Raw genomic sequence first — 18,758 nt, 5'->3', positions numbered from 1 at the left:
TCTCGAACTCCCGACCTCAGGTGATCCACCCGCCTTGGCCTCCCAAAGTGCTGGGATTACAGGCAAGAGCCACCGTGCCCATCCTATTTACTTATTTTAAGAAAGGATCTCACTCCATCACACAGGCTAGAGTACAGTGGTATGATCACAGCTCATTGCAGCCTCAACCTCCAGGGCTCAAGCCATCCTCCCACCTCAGCCTCCCCACTACCTGGGATCAAAGGCATGTACCACTGCACCTGGCTAGTTTTTGTATTTTTTGTAGAGTCAGGGTCTTGTTATATTGCTTAGGCTGGTCTCAAACTCCTAGCCTCAAGCAGTCCTCCCACGTCAGCCTCCCAAAGTGCTGGGATTACAGGCATGAGCCGTCGCACCCAACCAGGTTGTACACTTTAGATGGGAGAGTTGCATGGCATGTGAATTCTATCACAATAATGCTGTGGGTTTTGTTGCTGTTGTTGTTGTTGTTTGAGACAGAGTCTCTCTCTGTTGCCCAGGCTGGAGTGCAATGGTGCGATCTTGGCTCACTACAACCTCTATCTCCTGTGCTAAAGCAATTCTTGTGTCTCAGCCTCCCGAGTAGCTGGGATTACAGGCACCCACCACCATGCCTGGTTAATTTTTGTATTTTTACTAGAGACGGAGTTTCGCCATTGTTGGTCAGGCTGGTCTTGAACTCCTGACGTCAGGTGATCTGCCTGCCTTGGCCTCCCCAAGTGCTGTGATTACAGCCGTGAGCCACTGCGCCCAGCCTATAATGCTGTTTTTTTTTTCAAATTAACTGGATAATTATAAACATGAACACGTGTGCACAGAACTGATGCATGTGTCTGTCGCCATGGACACTCCCAGGCTTCCTTCTGGTAGCTCAGCTGCCTCTCTTGACCCTGACCCTCACTGCTTGATGTTAGGAGACAAGCCCAAGGCATCTGGGTTGACAGCTTCCACCTCGGAAGGCCAGGGCCCAGCAAAGTCAAGGTGATATGGCTGAGCAGGGAGGCTGCCTTCCTTGCAGACAGGGACTCTGTCACTTCAAACTGGACTCTTGTCCCACAGTGCTGGCCAAGGGCAGGTGCAGAATTGTGCTTGGCTGGCATGGGACGCTGATGAGGGCTGTGTTGCGGCCAGGCCCAACCACCATGAGCCGAGATCACGCCACGGCACTCCAGCCTGGAAGACAGAGTGAGACTCTGCCTCAAAAAAATAAAAAGTTATAAATAGAACTACCCTATGATTCAGCAATCACACTCTTCTGGGTATATATCCAGAAGAGCTGGCTGGGCACATTGGCTTATGCCTGTAATCCCAATATTTTGAGAGGCCAAGGCAGGAGGATCACTTGAGCCCAGGAGGTGGAGAACAGCCTGGGCAAGATGGCAAGACCCCCTGGCTACAAACAATTAATTTTAAACCCTGGTGTGGTGTCCCGGCTACTTGGGAGACTGAGGCGGGGGGATCGCTTGAGCCTAGGAATTAGAGCCTGCAGTGAGCTATGATGGCGTCATTGCACTCCTGCCTGGGTGACAAAGTAAGACCCTGACTCTTTTGTTTGTTTTTTGGCTGTGAGTGTATTCAGTGCAAAATAATCCTGTCTAATTTTACTGAGGTGGCTGGCCATGTCCACGACAAAATCTGCCTCTAAACTGGAATTCGGTTGCTGACCCAGCCCGAACCTCGGCTTTCTTGTCAGCACCAGGGGCACAGCACTCCATCTGTGGGTATCTCTGTCGGCTTCCCCTCTTGTGAGTCTTGCAGGTTGTCCACCCTCCAGACCTTTAGGCCGAGGCCTGCCAGACCCTGGACGGCTGCAGCGTAGGGTGGCAGGCAGTTTCCAGGGACAGATGAAGGTAATCACGGAGATACTGGATACCCTCACTGGTAAGGTAGCAGTAAAAATGTCTCCAGGCAAGCCGGGCGCCGTGGCTCACGCCTGTAATCCCAGCACTTTGGGAGGCCGAGGGGGGTGGATCATGAGGTCAGGAGATCGAGACCATCCTGACTAATATGGTGAAACCCCATCTCTACTAAAAATATAAAAAATTAGCTGGTCACAATGGCGTGAAGATGTAGTCCCAGCTACTCGGGAGGCTGAGGCAAGAGAATCGCTGGAACCTGGGAAGCAGAGGCTGCAGTGAGCTGAGATCGCGCCACTGCACTCCAGCCAGGGTGACAGAGCGAGACTCTGTCTCAAAAAAAAAAAAAGAAAAAGAAAGGAAGAAATGTCTCTAGGCAAACTGTTCCTTCAGGCAGCCTCGGGACTTGAGAGACTGCGTGGCCTTCGTGACATGAAGGTTGGGCACATTCTTGTCTGCCAGCTCCGGGTGCTTAGGCATGTGGACGTCCTTCTCGGCCACCATGACTCCCTCCTTAAAAAGGAGCCCATAGGCCAGGCACAGTGGCTCACCCCAGCACTTTGGGAGGCTGAGGCAGGCAGATCACCCGAGGTCAGGAGTTCAAGACCAGCCTGGCTAACATGGTGAGACCCTTTCTGTACTAAAAATACAAAAATTAGCTGGGCGTGGTGGCAGGCGTCGGAGGCTGAGGCAAGAGAATCGCTTGAACCAGGGAGGGGGAGGTTGCGGTGAGCAGAGATCGCGCCATTGCACTCCAGCCTGGGCAACGAGAGTGAAACTCCGTCTCAAAAAAAAAAACAAAAAAAGGAAAATGGAACTCATAATGGCAATCCGGTTCTTCTTAGGCATCAACATCTCAACGGCTCTAAGGTCTGGGGCCAGGGGGCCCCATCTCTTAAAAAAAAAAAAGAGTTGGAAGCAGGATTTGAAGAGAGATTTGTATACGCATGTTCATGGCAGCACTATTCACAACAGTGAAAAGGCGAAAGCAAACCTAGCGTCTATCCACAGATGAATAGATCAACAAAGTGTGTTCCATCCATTACAAGGGAATATCATTCAGCCTTAAAACGCAGGGACTCGGCCAGGCGCGGTGGCTCACGCCTGTAATCCCAGCACTTTGGGAGGTCGAGGTGGGCGGATCATGAGGTCAGGAGATCGAGACCATCCTGTCTAACATGGTGAAACCCCATCTCTACTAAAAATACAAAAAATTAGCCGGCCGTGGTGGCGGGCGCCTGTAGTCCCAGCTACTGGGGAGGCTGAGGCAGGAGAATGGCGTGAACCCAGGAGGCGGAGCTTGCAGTGAGCCGAGACCGCACCACTGCACTCCAGCCTGGGCGACAGAGCGAGACTCCATCTCAAAAAAAAAAGCAACAATGCAGGGACTCCTGACACATGCTCCAATGTGGATAAACCTGAAGGACATTATGCCCAGTGAAATAAGCCAGATACAAAAGACAAAAACCACAGGATCCTACCCACATCAGGTCCCCAGAGTCCTCAGATTCAGAGAGACGGAAGCGGAATGGTGGGTGCCAGGCCTGGGGGAGGAAGCTGGACTTAGTGTTTAGTGGGGTCAGGACAGAATTTGAGTTTGGGATGATGGAAAAGTCCTGGAGACGGATGGTGGAGATGGTTGCACCACAATGTGACTGCATTTAACGCCATCAAACTTTACACTTAAAAATGGTTAAGATGGGCCGGGCATGGTGGCTCATGCCTGTCATCCCAGCACTGTGGGAGGCTGAGGCAGGTGAATCACCTGAGGTAGGGAGTTCAAAACCAGGCTGACCAACATGAAGAAACCCTGTCTTTACTAAAAATACAAAATTAGCGGGTGCGGTGGCGGGCGCCTGTAATCCCAGGTACTCAGGAGGCTGAGGCAGGAGAATCACTTGAGCCTGGGAGGTGAAGGGTTGCAGTGAGCCAAGATCGCACCATTGCACTCCAGCTTGGGCAACAAGAGCAAAACTCCATCTCAAAAAAAAAAAAAAAAAAGGTTAAGATGGTAAATTTTATGTTATGTATATTTTATCACAATAAAAACTAATATTTTTTGCAGCCAAGGTATGCTAAAAGAAATGGCTTTATTTTTATTTTTTGTTATTTATTTATTAATTATTATTATTATTATTATTTGAGACAGAGTCTCACTCTGTTGCCCAGGCTGGAGTGCAGAGGCGTGATCTCGGCTCACGGCAACCTCTGCCTCCTGGGCTCAAGTGATTCTCCTGCCTCTGCCTCCTGAGTAGCTGGGACTACAGGCACCCACCACCACATCTGGATAATTTTTGTATTTTTAGTAGAGACAGGGTTTCACCATATTGACCAGGCTGGTCTCGAATTCCTGACCTCAAGTGATCCACCCACTTCGGCCTCCCAAAGTGCTGAGATTACAGGGGTGAGCTACTGCGCCCCAAGAAATGACTTCAAAAGGAAAAATGTAAGCACCAACGTAAGCTGGTGTAATGTAATTCCCACCCATGTAAGTTGGCAGGAATCCTTGCTCTGTGTAGAAGGGTCACATTTTCTCACCACTGCTTCCAAGTGTGATAGCAGTGGCCTCATGGCCTTATCTCATGGAAAGTTCTTCCTTCCAAGCCCCATGAAGGCCTCACGTGCTGAGATAAGGTGGAAGTTCCTAGTCTCGCCTGAGGACCGACACGGCCTGTGCTTCTCCGTCTCTCAGGACGCGTGGGCGGCCATGCGCCCCTTTGACCCCTCCAGGCTGCTGCCCACCTGCTGGGATTACTGGACCTATGCGGGCTCGCTCACCACCCCACCACTGACCGAGTCGGTCACCTGGATCATCCAGAAGGAGCCCGTTGAAGTGGCCCCAAGCCAGGTGAGCCGTGCCCATAACTGGCATGATGGCGCTTCATGGACGGTGTCTCTCTTGCTTCGCAGCGTCACTAACATGCTGCATAAGAGCATTGTGGAGTTATATATATTCTTTCATGCATTTAGGGCGTTCTTCCACAAGAAGAAATTTCCAATTGAAGTAGGAGCTTCTTGAGATTGGACAGCGGTTCCAGTGATCACAGGGAGCATGTTCTGAGCATTGCCCTAATCTTTCACACACACACACACACACACACACACACACACACACACACACAAGGCATTCATGGGAGTGTCCCAGGGTCATGGGTCTGCATGGTTTTTGTTTTCTTCCTTTTTCTTTTTTTTTTTTTTTTTTTTTTTTTTGAGACGGAATCTCGGTCTGTCGCCCAGGCTGGAGTACAGTGGCGCAATCTCGGCTCACTGCAAGCTCCGCCTCCCGGGTTCCTGCCATTCTCCTGCCTCAGCCTCTCTGAGTAGCTGGGACTACAGGCGGCCGCCACCACGCCCAGCTAATTTTTTGTATTTTTTAGTAGAGACGGGGTTTCACTGTGGTCTCGATCTCCTGACCTCATGATCCGTCCGCCTCGGCCTCCCAAAGTGCTGGGATTACAAGCGTGAGCCACCATGCCCAGCCTGTTTTCTTCCTTTTTCTTTTCTTTTCTTTTCTTTTTTTTTTTTTTTTTGAGACAGAGTCTCGGTCTGTCGCCCAGGCTGGAGTGCAGCGGCGCAATCTCGGCTCACTGCAACCTCCACCTCCTGGGTTTAAGCAACTCTCCTGCCTCAGCCTCCCGAATAGCTGGGATTACAGGCACCCATCACCATGCCTGGCTAATTTTTGTATTTTTAGTAGAGACAGGGTTTCACCAGGTTGGCCAGACTGGTCTTGAACTCTTGACCTCAGGTGGTCTGCCCACCTCAGCCTCCCACAGTGCTGGATTCCAGGCAGGAGCCACCGAGCCCGCCCTCCTTTTCCTTATCTAAATAGTTTCATTGCTTTTTTTTTTCCAAAAATTAGTTAATAATATTTGTATACATTTTTTAAAGTTATACTCTTGGGATGGGCGTCATGGCTCATGCCCATAATTTTAGCACTTAAAGAGGCCAAGGCAGGCAGATCCCTTGAGGTCAGGAGTTCAAGACCAGCCTGACCAACATGGTGAAACCCTGTCTCTACTAAAACTACAAAATTAGCCAGGCGTGGTGGTGCACGCCTGTAATATCAGCTACTTGGGAGGCTGGGGCAAGAGAATAACTTGAAGCCGGGAGGCGGAGGCTGCAGTGAGCTGAGATCGCGCCACTGCACTCCAGCCTGGACAACAAGAGCAAAACTCCATCTCAAATAAATAAATAAATAAAAATACAAAAATTAGCCAGGCATGGTGGCATGTGCCTGTAGTCCCAGCTACTTGGGAGGCTGAGGTAGGAGAATCACTTGAACCTGGAAGGCGGAGGTTGCAGTGAGCTGAGATCGTACCATTGCACTCCAGCTTGGGCAACAGAGTGAGACTCTGTCTCAAAAAATAAATAAATAAAAAATAAATAAAATTATACCATCATTTTTTTCTGGAAACCTTAAGAATCTGTAGCAATTCTGTCTGTCCAAGGCAGTTTAGAGCCACAAGTGTGCTCCGTATGCCCCGCCCCCGCCCGGCAGACGTTTCTCAGCAGTCGCAGCAGGACTTAGCATCTCTGGTTCATCTCTTTCCGAGGGCTCCAGGTGAGCTCTTAGTGGGTCTTTCAGTCTCCTGGGCCTGTGAAAATATTCCCTTATGTACAAACCATGGCATGATGTCATTTGCACTCGCAGATGTGGGAGGCAGAATATCTGCCTGCCTCCAAACCAGAGCTGTTGGACATGGGGAAGGCTTTTGTTGAAGGTGGCCCCTTGTCAGCAAGGCCCTTATGCCACTCAACAAGCATATATGTGACAAGTGTCCATTCTGGGTCTGTGCCACCAGGAGAGGGTGGGAGGTGGGCAGGTGTGGAGGGGCGGCACAGGAATAGGGCATTCGTCTCAGAACACTGCTGTCTGGCAGGGAAGTAGAAGCAAAGCCAATAGTATTAAGCCAGGGTGGCTGGTGTCATATAAAAATGCAGGGCAGGAGCCCCTTATCCTGAGCAGGGGAGCCGGGGAGGCACCTGTCCTGGAAGGTGGGGACTTTTCCAGGGGAGGAGAAAGGCTGCCTTTCTGAGACAGTCAACAAGTGTGCAGACCACAAATGTGGATGAGCACAGCACGGTCACGGCCCAGGAGGCCACGTGCACCATGCGCGTGCAACTCTAGGGGGCGCTGGATCATCACGCAGGGCTAACTGACCCAGTATGCCGTCAGCATGTAGACATAATCTCACTTCTGAATTTAATCAAATGCGTCAGTTACCTCACAGAGTTCAGAAGTATATTCTGTGAACAAGTGAGATAATACATAAAAGTCTTTTTTTTTTTTTTTTTTTTTTTTTTTTTTTTTTTTTTTTTTGAGACAGAGTTTCCCTCTTGTTGCCCAGGCTGGAGTGCAATGGTGTGATCTCGGCTCACCACAACCTCCGCCTCCCGGGTTTAAGCGCTTCTCCTGCCTTAGCCACCCAAGTAGCTGGGATTACAGGCATGTGCCACCACACCTGGCTAATTTTGTATTTTTAGTACAGATGGGGTTTCTCCATGTTGGCCAGGCTGGTCTCAAACTGCTGACCTCAGGTGATTCACCCACCTCGGCCTCCCAAAGTGCTGGGATTACAGGCGTGAGGCACCGCATCCAGCCATAAAAAGTAGTCTTTTAGTTCCTTGAGTGAAAAGTAAATTCAAATGTTAATTTAGCATTTACATTATATGTGTTAGTTACCTATTGCTGTGTAACAAGTAGCTCCAAAACATAGTGGCTTTAGAAAATAATCATTTGGGGTGGGTGCAGTAGCTCATGCCTGTAATCTCAGCACTTTGGGGGCCGAGGCAGGTGGATCACCTGAGGTCAGGAGTTCCAGACCAGCCTGACCAACATGGCGAAAGCCTGTTTCTACTAAAAATACAAAATTAGACCGGGTGCGGTGGCTCACGCCTATAATCCCAGTACTTTGGGAGGCCAAGGCAGGTGGATAACCTGAGGTCAGGAGTTTGAGAGCAGCCTGACCAACATGGAGAAACCCCATCTCTACTAAAAATACAAAATTAGTTGGGCATGGTGGCGCATGCCTGTAATCCCAGCTACTCAGGAGGCTGAGGCAGGAGAATCCCTTGAACCCATGAGGTGGAGGTTGCAGTGAGCACAGATCACGCCATTGCACTCCAGTCTGGGCAACAAGAGCAAAACTCCATCTCAAAAAAAAAAAAAAAAAAAAATTAGCTGGGCATGGTGGCTTGTGCCTGTAATCCCAACTACTCAGGAGGCTGAGGCAGGAGAATCGCTTGAACCTGGGAGGCAGAGGTTGCAGTGAGCTGAGATCTCGTCAACGACACTCCAGCCTGGGAAACAAGAGCGAAACACTGTCTTAAACAACAACAACAACAAAAACCAATCGTTTATTATCTCCCATAGTTTCCTCCGGTTGTGAATTTGGATGGCTCTGGCTTACCATCTTTCATGAGTTGTAGCCCAATGCCAGCTGGGATTGTAGCTATCTGAAAGCTCAACTAGAGCTAGAGGATTCATTCCAAGGTTGGCCCTCTCAAGTGCCTGGCAATTTGGTGCTGGCAGTTGGCTGGGAGCCTCACTTCCTCTCCCTATATGGGCCTCTCCTCGGGGCTGCTTGAGTACCCTCCCAATATGGCGACCAGCTTCCCCCCAGAGCAAGTGAACCTGAAGACGAAGGTGGAAGCGGCAATGCCTTTTATAACCTGGCCCTGCACACACCATCATTTCCACCATATTTACTGGTCATTTCGGGCCATCCTGATTCAGCATGGGAGGGGACCACACAAGGCCTGAGGGACACCTGGGGGCTGGCTCACCCTGCACTCATACCAAGCTCACCCTGGCTGCCCTCTATTCCAGCTCTCTGCATTTCGTACTCTCCTGTTTTCTGCACTTGGTGAAGAGGAGAAGATGATGGTGAACAACTATCGCCCGCTTCAACCCCTGATGAACCGGAAGGTCTGGGCGTCCTTCCAGGCCACTAATGAGAGCACAACATCCTGGAGACATTAGGTCCACATGAATAGCAGAACTGACTTTGAAGGAAGGAAGCATTGTTTCCCAAGTTTCACAATGTGATTGTACATGACTTCTGAAATTGAAAAGAGAGAATGAAATTATTGTTTTGGTCGATGTACTTTTCAGCTGCAAGTGAAAGTAAGATGTGTAAGTACCGTGGCGAACGTAACGCTGGGATGGAGGGGTGTGTCATGGCACCCAACGCAAGTGCAGGGTGCTTAGTTTCACTGTAACAAAGTACCACAAACTTGGTGGCTTAAAACAATGGAGATTGATTCTCTTATGGTTCAGTGAGCCAGAAACCTGACACCAAGGTGTCTGCACGGCTGCTTCCTTCTGAGGCCCTAGGAGAGGATCCTTTTCCTTGCCTTTCCAGCTTCTGCTTCTTCCTTGTAAGAATTCCTGGCTGGGCGCGTTGCCTCACGCCTTTTTTTTTTTTTTTTTTTTTTGAGACGGAGTCTTGCTTGTCCCCCAGGCTGGAGTGCAGTGGCGCGATCTCGGCTCACTGCAAGCTCCGCCTCCCGGGTTCATGTCAGTCTCCTGCCTCAGCCTCCCTAGTAGCTGGGACTACAGGCGCCCGCCAGCACGCCCGGCTAATATTTTTGTATTTTTAGTAGAGACGGGGTTTCACCGTGTTAGCCAGGATGGTCTCGATCTCCTGACCTCGTGATCCGCCCACCTCGGCCTCCCAAAGTGCTGGGATTACAGGCTTGAGCCACCCCACCGAGAAAATGGGATATCCAAATGGGGAACCATGAATCTTTTTTCTCACCATACCTCATACCCCTACCTCACAGCACACAGGAAAATTAATTCCTGACAGACTATAGATGTAAACAGGAAAGGTAAGACAATAAAGCTCCTAAAAAATAACACAGGAGCCAGGCGCTATTGCTCACGCCTGTAAACCCAGCACTTTGGGAGGCCAAGTTCCAGACCAGCCTGACCAACGTGGAGAAACCCCGTCTCTGCTAAAAATACAAAATTAGCCGGGCTTGGTGGCGCATGCCTGTAATCCCAGCTACTCGGGAGGCTGAGGCAGGAGAATTGCTTGAACCCGCGAGGCGGAGGTTGTAGTGGGCCGAGATCGCGCCATTGCATTCCAGCCTGAGCAACAAGAGTGAAACTTCGTCTCAAAAAAGAAAAAAAAAAAAAAAAAAAAAGCCTTGATCCAGAACTCAGTGCTGGGTCTGAGTGTGGCTTTTCTGTCTCTTTCGTGATGTTGTCTCTCTCTTGGCAAGCTCATTCTTTTGGTGGAAAGACAGCTACCACTCCCGCCAGGATGGTTTCCATTAATTCATGTAACATTTACTGAGTGCCAGTTACGTGGCAGGCTCTATTCTAGACTCTGGGGACGGAGCCTAGACTATTTGAGGTCTGAAGAGCCTTTGCCTGGGAGCTCACATTCTGATAGAAGGAGGTAGACCACGATGCACAACACAGAAAGTCTGGGGTGGTAAGTCACAAGGAGAGGACTTGGCTGGGCAGGGAGGTGTCTTCTACAGGGGACATTTGGGCAGACACCAAAGGAGGAGTGAACCACGTGGCCACCCGAGGACAGAGAATTCCAGGCAGAGGCTGGACGCAGGAGCGCCCTTCTGGTGTTCACGGTGCAGCCCGAGGGTGAGCGCAGCCAAATGCAGGGGTGAGGAGAGAGGCATGGGAGGCAAGGGCGGGTACTAGGGCCCCACAGGCTGGGTGGAGACTTTGGAGCTGCTGCTGGGTTCTGAGCAAAGGGCATTTTCGAGCGGAGAGGCTCTGTTTGGCTGTGCTGCCAGAGTTTTCCAGAGTGGTCATTCCTGTCCTTGCCACCAGGTCATTGTGTGTTTTCTGGAGGGTGTGCTCAGGTGTCTCCTGTGGGTTTAATTTGCATTTCCCTAATGATTAATGATGTGCAGCATTTTGTGCAGATTCATTGGCCATCTGCATATCCTCTTTCACCAGATACCTACTTGAGCCATTTGCCCGTTTTTCTCTTGGGCTGTCTGTGGTTTTCTTATTGATTTTTAAGGGTTTCTATATATTCCAATTATAAGGCTTTTGTCCATTTTGCAAATCTCTTCTCCCACTCTGGGGGTGCCTTTCACCCTCTTTTTTTTGTTTGTTTGTTTTGTTTTATTTTTGAGACGGAGTCTCGCTCTGTCACCCAGGCTGGAGTGCAGTGGCGCCATCTTGGCTCACTGCAACCTCCACCTCCCGGGTTCAGGCGATTCTCCTGCCTCAGCCTCACAAGTAGCTGGGATTACAGGCATATGCTACCGTGCCTGGCTAATTTTGTGTTTTTAGTAGAGGTGGGGTTTCTCCACGTTGGTCAGGCTGGTCTTGCTCTCGCGACCTCAAGTGATCCGCCCGCCTCGTCCTCCCAAAGTGCTGGGATTACTGGCATGAGTCACCACGCCTGGTCTGGATCAAGCTTATAGCAATGGCTGCACCTGATCAGTTACACAAGCCAATAGGTACCCTTTCATGTAAGCCAGTTTGGGCTTCTTTTTACCTATTACTTGCTTGGAAAAAATCCAAAATCAGTATAGTGTTTTTCTTTTCCTTTTTTTTTAGACGGAGTGCCGCTCTGTCGCCCAGGCTGGAGTGCAATGTCACGATCTCGGCTCACTGCAACCTCTGCCTCCCGGATTCAAGCGATTCTCCTCCCTCAGCCTCCCGAGTAGCTGGGATTACAGGCGCCCGCCACCATGCCCAGCGAATTTTTTTTTTTCTTTTGAGACAGAGTTTTGCTCTTGTTGCCTAGGCTGGAGTGCATTGATGCGATCTCAGTTCACCGCAACCTATGCCTCCTGGGTTCAAGCGATTTTCCTGCCTCAGCCTCCCATTTAGCTGAGATTACAGGCATGCGCCACCACGCCTGGCTAATTTTGTATTTTTAGTAGAGATGGGGTTTCACCATGTTGGTCAGGCTGGTCTCGAACTCCTGACCTCAGGTGATCTGCCTACCTTGGCCTCCCAAAGTGCTGGAATTACAGGCATGAGCCATCACACCTGGCCCAGTATTTTTATTTCCTTTTTTTTTTTTTTTTTTTTTGTTGTGACGGAGTCTCGCTCTGTCACCCAGGCTGAAGTGCAATGGCACGATCTCGGCTCACTGCAAGCTCCTCCTCCCGGGTTCAAGCGATTCTCCTGCCTCGCCTCTCAAGTAGCTGGGATTACAGGAGCCCGCCACCACCCCCGGCTAGTTTTTTTTGTATTTTTAGTAGAGACGGGGTTTCACCATGTTAGCCAGGATTGTCTCGATCTCCTGACCTTGTGATCTGCCCGCCTCGGCCTCCCAAAGTGCTGGGATTACAGGCGTGAGCCACTGCACCCAGCCAGGTATTTTTATTTTCATAGCATTAAAAAATATTCCTGCCAGAAGAGAGAAAGTTTTACAATCCACCTAACCACGTTATCCTCCAACTTTACGTTATGGTCATATAAGCACAGAAAAATAAGCAGATGCTAATCTGTTTCCCAAGGTGATAAAGGCCATTTCATTCCAGGGAGATATAGAATACGTAGGTGGCTGGTTGTGGTGGCTCATGCCTGTAATCCCAGTACTTTGGGAGGCCAAGGCGGGTGGATCACCTGAGGTCAGGAGTTCGAGACCAGCCTGGCCAACATGGTGGAACCCCGTCTCTACTAAAAATACAAAAATTAGGCTGGGCGTGGTGGCTCATGCCTGTAATCCCAGCACTTTGGGAGGCCGAGGTGGGTGGATCACGAGGTCAGGAGATTGAAACCATCCTGGCTAACACTGTGAAACTCCGTCTCTACTGAAAATACAAAAAATTAGCCGGGCGTGGTGGCAGGCACCTGTAGTCCCAGCTACTCGGGAGGCTGAGGCAGGAGAATGGCGTGAACCCAGGAGGCGGAGCTCGCAGTGAGCTGAGATCGCGCCACTGCACTCCAGCCTGGGCGACAGAGCGAGACTCCATCTCAAAAAAAAAAAAAAAATACAAAAATTACCTGGGCATGGTGGCAGGAGCCTGTAGTCCCAGCTGCTCAGGAGGCTCAGGCAGAATTGCTTGAAGCTGGAATGTGGAGGTTGCAGTGAGCCGAGATTGCACCATTGCACTCCAGCCTGGGGAACAAGAGTGAGACTCTGTCTCAAAAAAAAAATAATAATAATAATAATAATAAGTAGGTTAGGTCAGGTGCGGTGGCTCATGCATGTAATCCCAGCACTTTGGGAGGGTGAGGGGGGCGGATCATCTGAGGTCAGGAGTTTGAGACCAGCCTGACCAACATGGAGAAACCCTGTCTCTACTAAAAATGCAAAATTAGATGGGTGTGGTGGCGCACGCCTGTAATCCCAGCTACGCAGGAGGCTGAGGAAGGAGACTTTCTTGAACCTGGGAGGTGGAGGTTGCGGTGAGCTGAGATCACTCCATTGCACTCCAACCTGGGCAACAAAAGCAAAACTCCGTCTCAAAAACAAAAGAAAACAAAAAGTGCCAGAGCAAGGCCGGGTGCGGTGGCTCACACTTGTAATCCCAGCACTTTGGGAGGCTGAGGCAGGTGGATCATGAGGTCAGGAGTTCAAGACCAGCCTGGCCAGCATGGTGAAACCCCGTCTCTACTTAAAAAATACAAAAAACTAGCCAGGCGTGGTGGCATGTGCCTATAATCCCAACTACTTGGGAGGCTGAGACAATAGAATCAGTTGAACCCAGGAGGTGGAGGTTGCCGTGAGCACAGATCACGCCACTGCACTCTAGTTGGTCAACAAGGGTGAAACTCCGTCTCAAAAAAAAAAAAAAAAAGGGCCAGAGCTGCACCGTCTATGTGGCAGTTCCCAGGACATGTGGCCCTGGTGCACTGGAAATGTCGTCAGTGTGTAAACGGTGAAGCTCTCCATCCTGAGCCAACGTTAGTTATGCAGGTTTGTACACATGTGCAAAGCCACTGAGGTAAACACTCAACACTCGTGCATTTGACACACGGTGTGTATCTCACGTCAGTGGAAAGCAAACACTTCTCCGCCCACTGGAGAGCTGAGGTTCCTGAGCCTCTGAAGCTGGGACTGGAGCCACCTGGGAAGTCAACCCCAGCACGTCTGCCAGTCGGTGAGACGGTCGCGAGATTTGAGGTGTCAGGATGCACTGAAGGGTGCAGGGGCTGTAGGGGCACGGGAAGAAGGAGGAATCAGAAACGTGACAGGGGCCACTTTGTGGAGGCCTCCCGCAGCCCTGTCGCTCCTTCCTTAGCCACTGAAGGCCTGTGGACGGCACCTCCACCTGGTAACTGGCATCACCAGGAAATGTCCGCTCTGCTCATGGAGGCACTATGCAAGTAATTCATTCTCACAAATATGTTTGAAATAAAACGTGTTCCAGGCCAGCCGCAGTGGCTCACGCCTGGAATCCCAGCATTTTGGGAGGCTGAGGTGGGCAGATCACCTAAGGTCAGGAGTTCGAGACCAGCCTGGGCAACACGGTGAAGCCCCATCTCTACTAAAAAAAAAAATGCGAAAATTTAGTCGGACGTGGTAGCGGGCGCCTGTAATCCCAGCTACTTGGGAGCCTGAGGCAGGAGAATTGCTTGAACCCAGGATGCAGAGATTGCAATGAGCCAAGATTGTGCCACTGCACTCCAGCCTGGGCAACAGAGTGAGACTCCGCCTCCAAAAAAAAAAAAATACAAAAACTAGGCCGGGTGCGGTGGCTCACACCTGTAATCCCAGCACTTTGGAAGGCTGAGGCAGGCAGATCACGACGTCAGGAGATCAAGACCATCCTGGCTAACATGGTGAAACCCCGTCTCCACTAAAAATACAAAAAACTAGCCAGGTGTGGTGGCGGGCGCCGGTAGTCCCAGCTACTCAAGAGACCGAGGCAGGGAGAATTGCTTGAACCCAGGAGGTTGCAGTGAGCCGAGATCGCGCCACTGCACTCCAGCCTGTGCGAAAGAGTGAGACTCCGTCTCAAAAAAAAAAAAAAAAAAACTAAGGCTGGGCCGGTGGCTGACGCCTGTAATCCCAGCACTTTGGGAGGCTGAGGTGGGCAGATCATGAGGTCAGGAGTTTGAGACGAGCCTGGGCAATATTGTGAAACCCTGTCTCTTCTAAAAATACGAAGAAAAATTAGCCGGGCGTGTTGGCGCGCACCTATAATCCCAGCTGCTGTGGAGGCTGAGGCAGGAGAATCGCTTGAACCTGGGAGGCGGAGCTTGCAGTGAGTCCAGATGGCAGCCACCGCACTCCAGCCTGGGCGACAGAGCGAGACCCCATCTCGAAAAAAAAAAAAATACAAAATCTAGCCAGAAATCTCTTGAACCCAGGAGGTGGAGGGTGCAATGAGCTGAGATTGTGCCACTGCCCTCTAGCCTGGGCAACAAAGTGAGACTCCACCCCTCCGCGCCCCCCCATAATAAAGTGTCTGGCTCTTTAAAGGAGATCACACTTGGTGGTGATGCGGGTGAAAGACGATTGGGTTGAAGGAGTCAAAGTAGAAGTGGGAAAGCACCAAGCTGGGAAATGGGCACGTTTCTGCTCTGCCTCTAAGTTGATGCCCCGACTTCGATTCCATCGATCAAGAGGAGTTTGCTGAAGGACGGGATGCACGGCTGCCTCGCTCGCTCCTGAACCAGGCCCAGGGTGAAGTGTGTTGTGCACATTCAGCAGCTCCAGCCCCGCTGTGGGTCCCACTGACATGCTGGGCCTAGCCTACGCCCCAGAAGCTCGCAGCGCCTTTGGTCTGGGGAATGGTGTTTTAGGAAAAACTCCCGAAGTGACAGGATGGTGTCATTGGGCATAAGGGCCATGGCACTCCCACTGAGTTGTGACAAGTTCTACAAAATCGTCCGTGGTTTTTAATAAGGAAACTGAGGCTCACTTGAGAAGTTGAGAAAGTTGTCGCTGACCCGCTAGGCCAAGGGATACGCAGCATTTCACTCTTGCCTTCTCTGATTTGTGCAATTAGTCAAGGAAAAAGTGCAGCAAAGAGAGAAAGTCCTGAACCTCAAAACCAGGGAGAAAGCTTATCTACAATGCCGGGCCGTTCACGCTGATGGAAGCAGCAGCCAGAGGAAGGTACTTGCATGTGCTTCCTGCAGTGCTGTGAGAACAGCCCACACCTCTGGTGGGGAAGGGATGACACGGTCAATGGAGGGGGTGGTCTCTGAATCTGGAGCTTGGGATGGGGGCAGAGAGCAGCTGTACAGCCATTCTCCATGGGCTGCCCATTTCCATGGGGACTTGGGGACAGAGAAAGGCCCAAGCGGACAGAGGGGCCCTGGGCTCCTGTTCTACCGGACCCATGTTGACATTGTGTCCAACAAGGCACCAAGAGAAGCAGGGAGTGGCTGACCTTCCTATTCCATATCAACACAGGGGGCCCTCTGCATGCACCAACATCTTTGTCTCCTGAAAAATGGCCTTTGTCAGTTATTTTTAAAAACTGGTGTTAATCCTGAGACACAGATATACTCCCAGGAAGCCCTCCGAGCCTGGACACAGTGAGATGAAACCACAAACACGCCGAGAGGAAAAGACATTGATTCCAGCCCTCAAAGCAACAGGACAAAAAACAAACAGGAGGCTTCCCTCCCGCCCCAGGGGCAGCAGCCAGTGTCTGCGACTCTGCGGGAAGGGCTCTCACTGCGACCAGATTGTGGCTTCCGATTGTATTGTAGAATTTCTGGCCCAACTTTTAAGGTTCAAGGCTTCCTCCCTTTGCTTTTATGCTATTTTCTCGTTTAGTAAAGATATGCCTGTGTGAGAAGAATTGCCTGTTCCCAGCTGCCGCCGCCTCTTCCTCCTCCGCTTCCTCCCCATCCCCAGCACGTCCTTCCCATCGACCCTCCAGAGAACCAAGCTCAATTCAGAGCAGGCCATGTGCCCAGCTAAATCCCCTCAGCCTTGCCCCCTTGGGACAGAATCCACATTCCTTCCCCTCCGCCCTCACCCTCTCCTGGCAGCCCACTCTGTGCCAACCAGAATATTGGCCCCCTCCCACCCCAGGGCTCCTGTGGCTGTTCTTATGGACCTGAGGGCACCCTTGCCTGCCCGCCCCACATCAACGGCTCGACACCTGCTCCTCCTGTTCCCTCAGCCTGAGCTGAGCCCCCAGATGGCACCTGGCACACAGCGGTGCCCAGCAGTAATGGAGCTATCATTTTTTGACACGTCTCTCCTGCTGAAAGGTGGGCTGTCCGTGCACTGCTGCATCCCCAAATCTGTGCCCACCAACCCCGTCTTGATAAATGGTTCCTCTATCCACCGATGCCACAGGTAATCTCGGGAGCCACCTTGGGCCCTCCTTGCCCCTCACTCCTTGCACCCAGGGCAGCAGCAGGCTCTGCTGGAGGACCCTCAAACTGCCGCCTCTTCCAAGTCCGTCCACTTTTCTCCGCCCCTTCTGCTGCAGCCTGAGTGACAAGCTGGCCTTCCGGTTTAGCCACTTCCTTTCCAGCCTCTTCCCCTCTTCCCCCAAATCCATTTTTCTTTTAACAGTGGGTTTTTTTGAGAAACCGACACTTGGCCATTCTGCTGCCCTGTTCAAAACCGAGGCTTTCCACTAGGCTTGGGATCGAGCACAAGCTTCTCCCGGCAAGATTCGCAGCCTGGCCCTCTTCCACGTCACCTTGTGTGTGTGGGCCTCTGGCTGGGGTTGCTGTCCCCACAGCTGCTTCACAGTCACTCCTTTCCATCCTCAACCAGCTGTCAGCCCCCTGCCCCAACCACAGTCTCCCTGTGTCCCCTCCCCAGCTGTTGGCATCAGGCACATGTTGCCACACGATGCTTGCATCCCCCGCTGGAATGTGAGCCCCCAGAGGCGGGATCCTCAACCGTTCTGCTTGCCCACGGCACAGAATAAACGTGGTCGGGCGCCATGGGCTGCAGTGCTCCCAGTTGTAAGCTCGGGGACTGCTGTGCACTGCCCCAAGACCTCCAGGTGCTGCTCCCTCTCCCAGGCTCGTCCTCCCTGCTCTGCTAGATGCACCTTCTCCTCTCTGCCAAGGCCCAGCCCAGCCCCTCGTCTCCATGACACCTTCCTCAGTGCCAGCCCCAGCCAACAGCATCCCCTCCCCCTGCACCCAGGCTCCTGCACATCCCACGTTATCACAGGGGTGCAAATGAAAGGGTCACCCGCAGGCTGGGGTGTCATGAGGACATGCGTTCTCACAAAGCCAGGCATATGTCTAGCTATTGTGAAATCTTTGCTGAGTCAATGAATGAATTGCAGGATACTAGATGGATCTGGCTACAAATGTTTAGAAACTACCTTAAATCAGGATAACTGGGGGCTGTCATCATTGAGAAGTCTAGACAAAATGAGTGACAGGGAGCAGGTGTGATCAGACATGGAGCAGACATGGATCCCACATGGAACAGACATGGCTCCACATGGAGCAGCATGGACCACACATGGAACAGACACGGTTCACACATGGAACAGACACAGTTCACACATGGAACAGACACAGTTCACACAGGGAGCAGCATAGACCATACATGGAACAGACACAGATCACACATGGAACAGACACGGTTCACACATGGAACACACACACAGTGCACACGTGGAACAGCAGGGATCACACATGGAACAGACATGGTTCACACATGGAACAGACATGGTTCACACATGGAGACACGGTTCACACATGGAATAGACACAGTTCACACATGGAACAGATAGTTCACACATGGAACAGACACAGTTCACACATGGAACAGACACAGTTCACACAGAGAAAAAAAAAAAAAAACAAAAACAGTTCACACATGGAACACACACACAGTTCACACGTGGAACAGCAGGGATCACACATGGAACAGACATGGTTCACACATGGAACAGACATGGTTCACACATGGAGACACGGTTCACACATGGAATAGACATAATTCACACATGGAACAGATAGTTCACACATGGAACAGACACAGTTCACACATGGAACAGCATGGTTCACACGTG

The 18,758-nt window shown here is 51.2% G+C and overlaps 1 protein-coding gene across 2 annotated transcripts in view; it reads left to right on the top strand.

The window, feature by feature from the left end:
* The window catches only part of CA5A (carbonic anhydrase 5A), a 55,760-nt gene extending 39,204 nt beyond the window's left edge, over positions 1 to 16,556 (top strand). The window contains exons 6-7 of one of the 2 annotated variants that reach the window (XM_030819941.1): positions 4,546 to 4,701; positions 16,166 to 16,556. In XM_030819941.1, coding sequence (XP_030675801.1) covers positions 4,546 to 4,701; positions 16,166 to 16,294 — 285 coding nt within the window. In that variant the 3' untranslated portion in view covers positions 16,295 to 16,556. Of the gene's footprint in view, positions 1 to 4,545; positions 4,702 to 8,685; positions 8,946 to 16,165 lie in introns of those variants that run through there. The other variant, XM_030819934.1, reaches the window with a different exon arrangement.
* Positions 16,557 to 18,758: the final 2,202 nt, after the last annotated feature.

This window comes from Nomascus leucogenys, chromosome 2 (assembly GCF_006542625.1).
Source record: "Nomascus leucogenys isolate Asia chromosome 2, Asia_NLE_v1, whole genome shotgun sequence".
Lineage (NCBI taxonomy): Eukaryota > Metazoa > Chordata > Mammalia > Primates > Hylobatidae > Nomascus > Nomascus leucogenys.
Note: the sequence above shows the minus strand (reverse complement) of the source record. Positions and strands in the feature narration are given on the sequence as shown.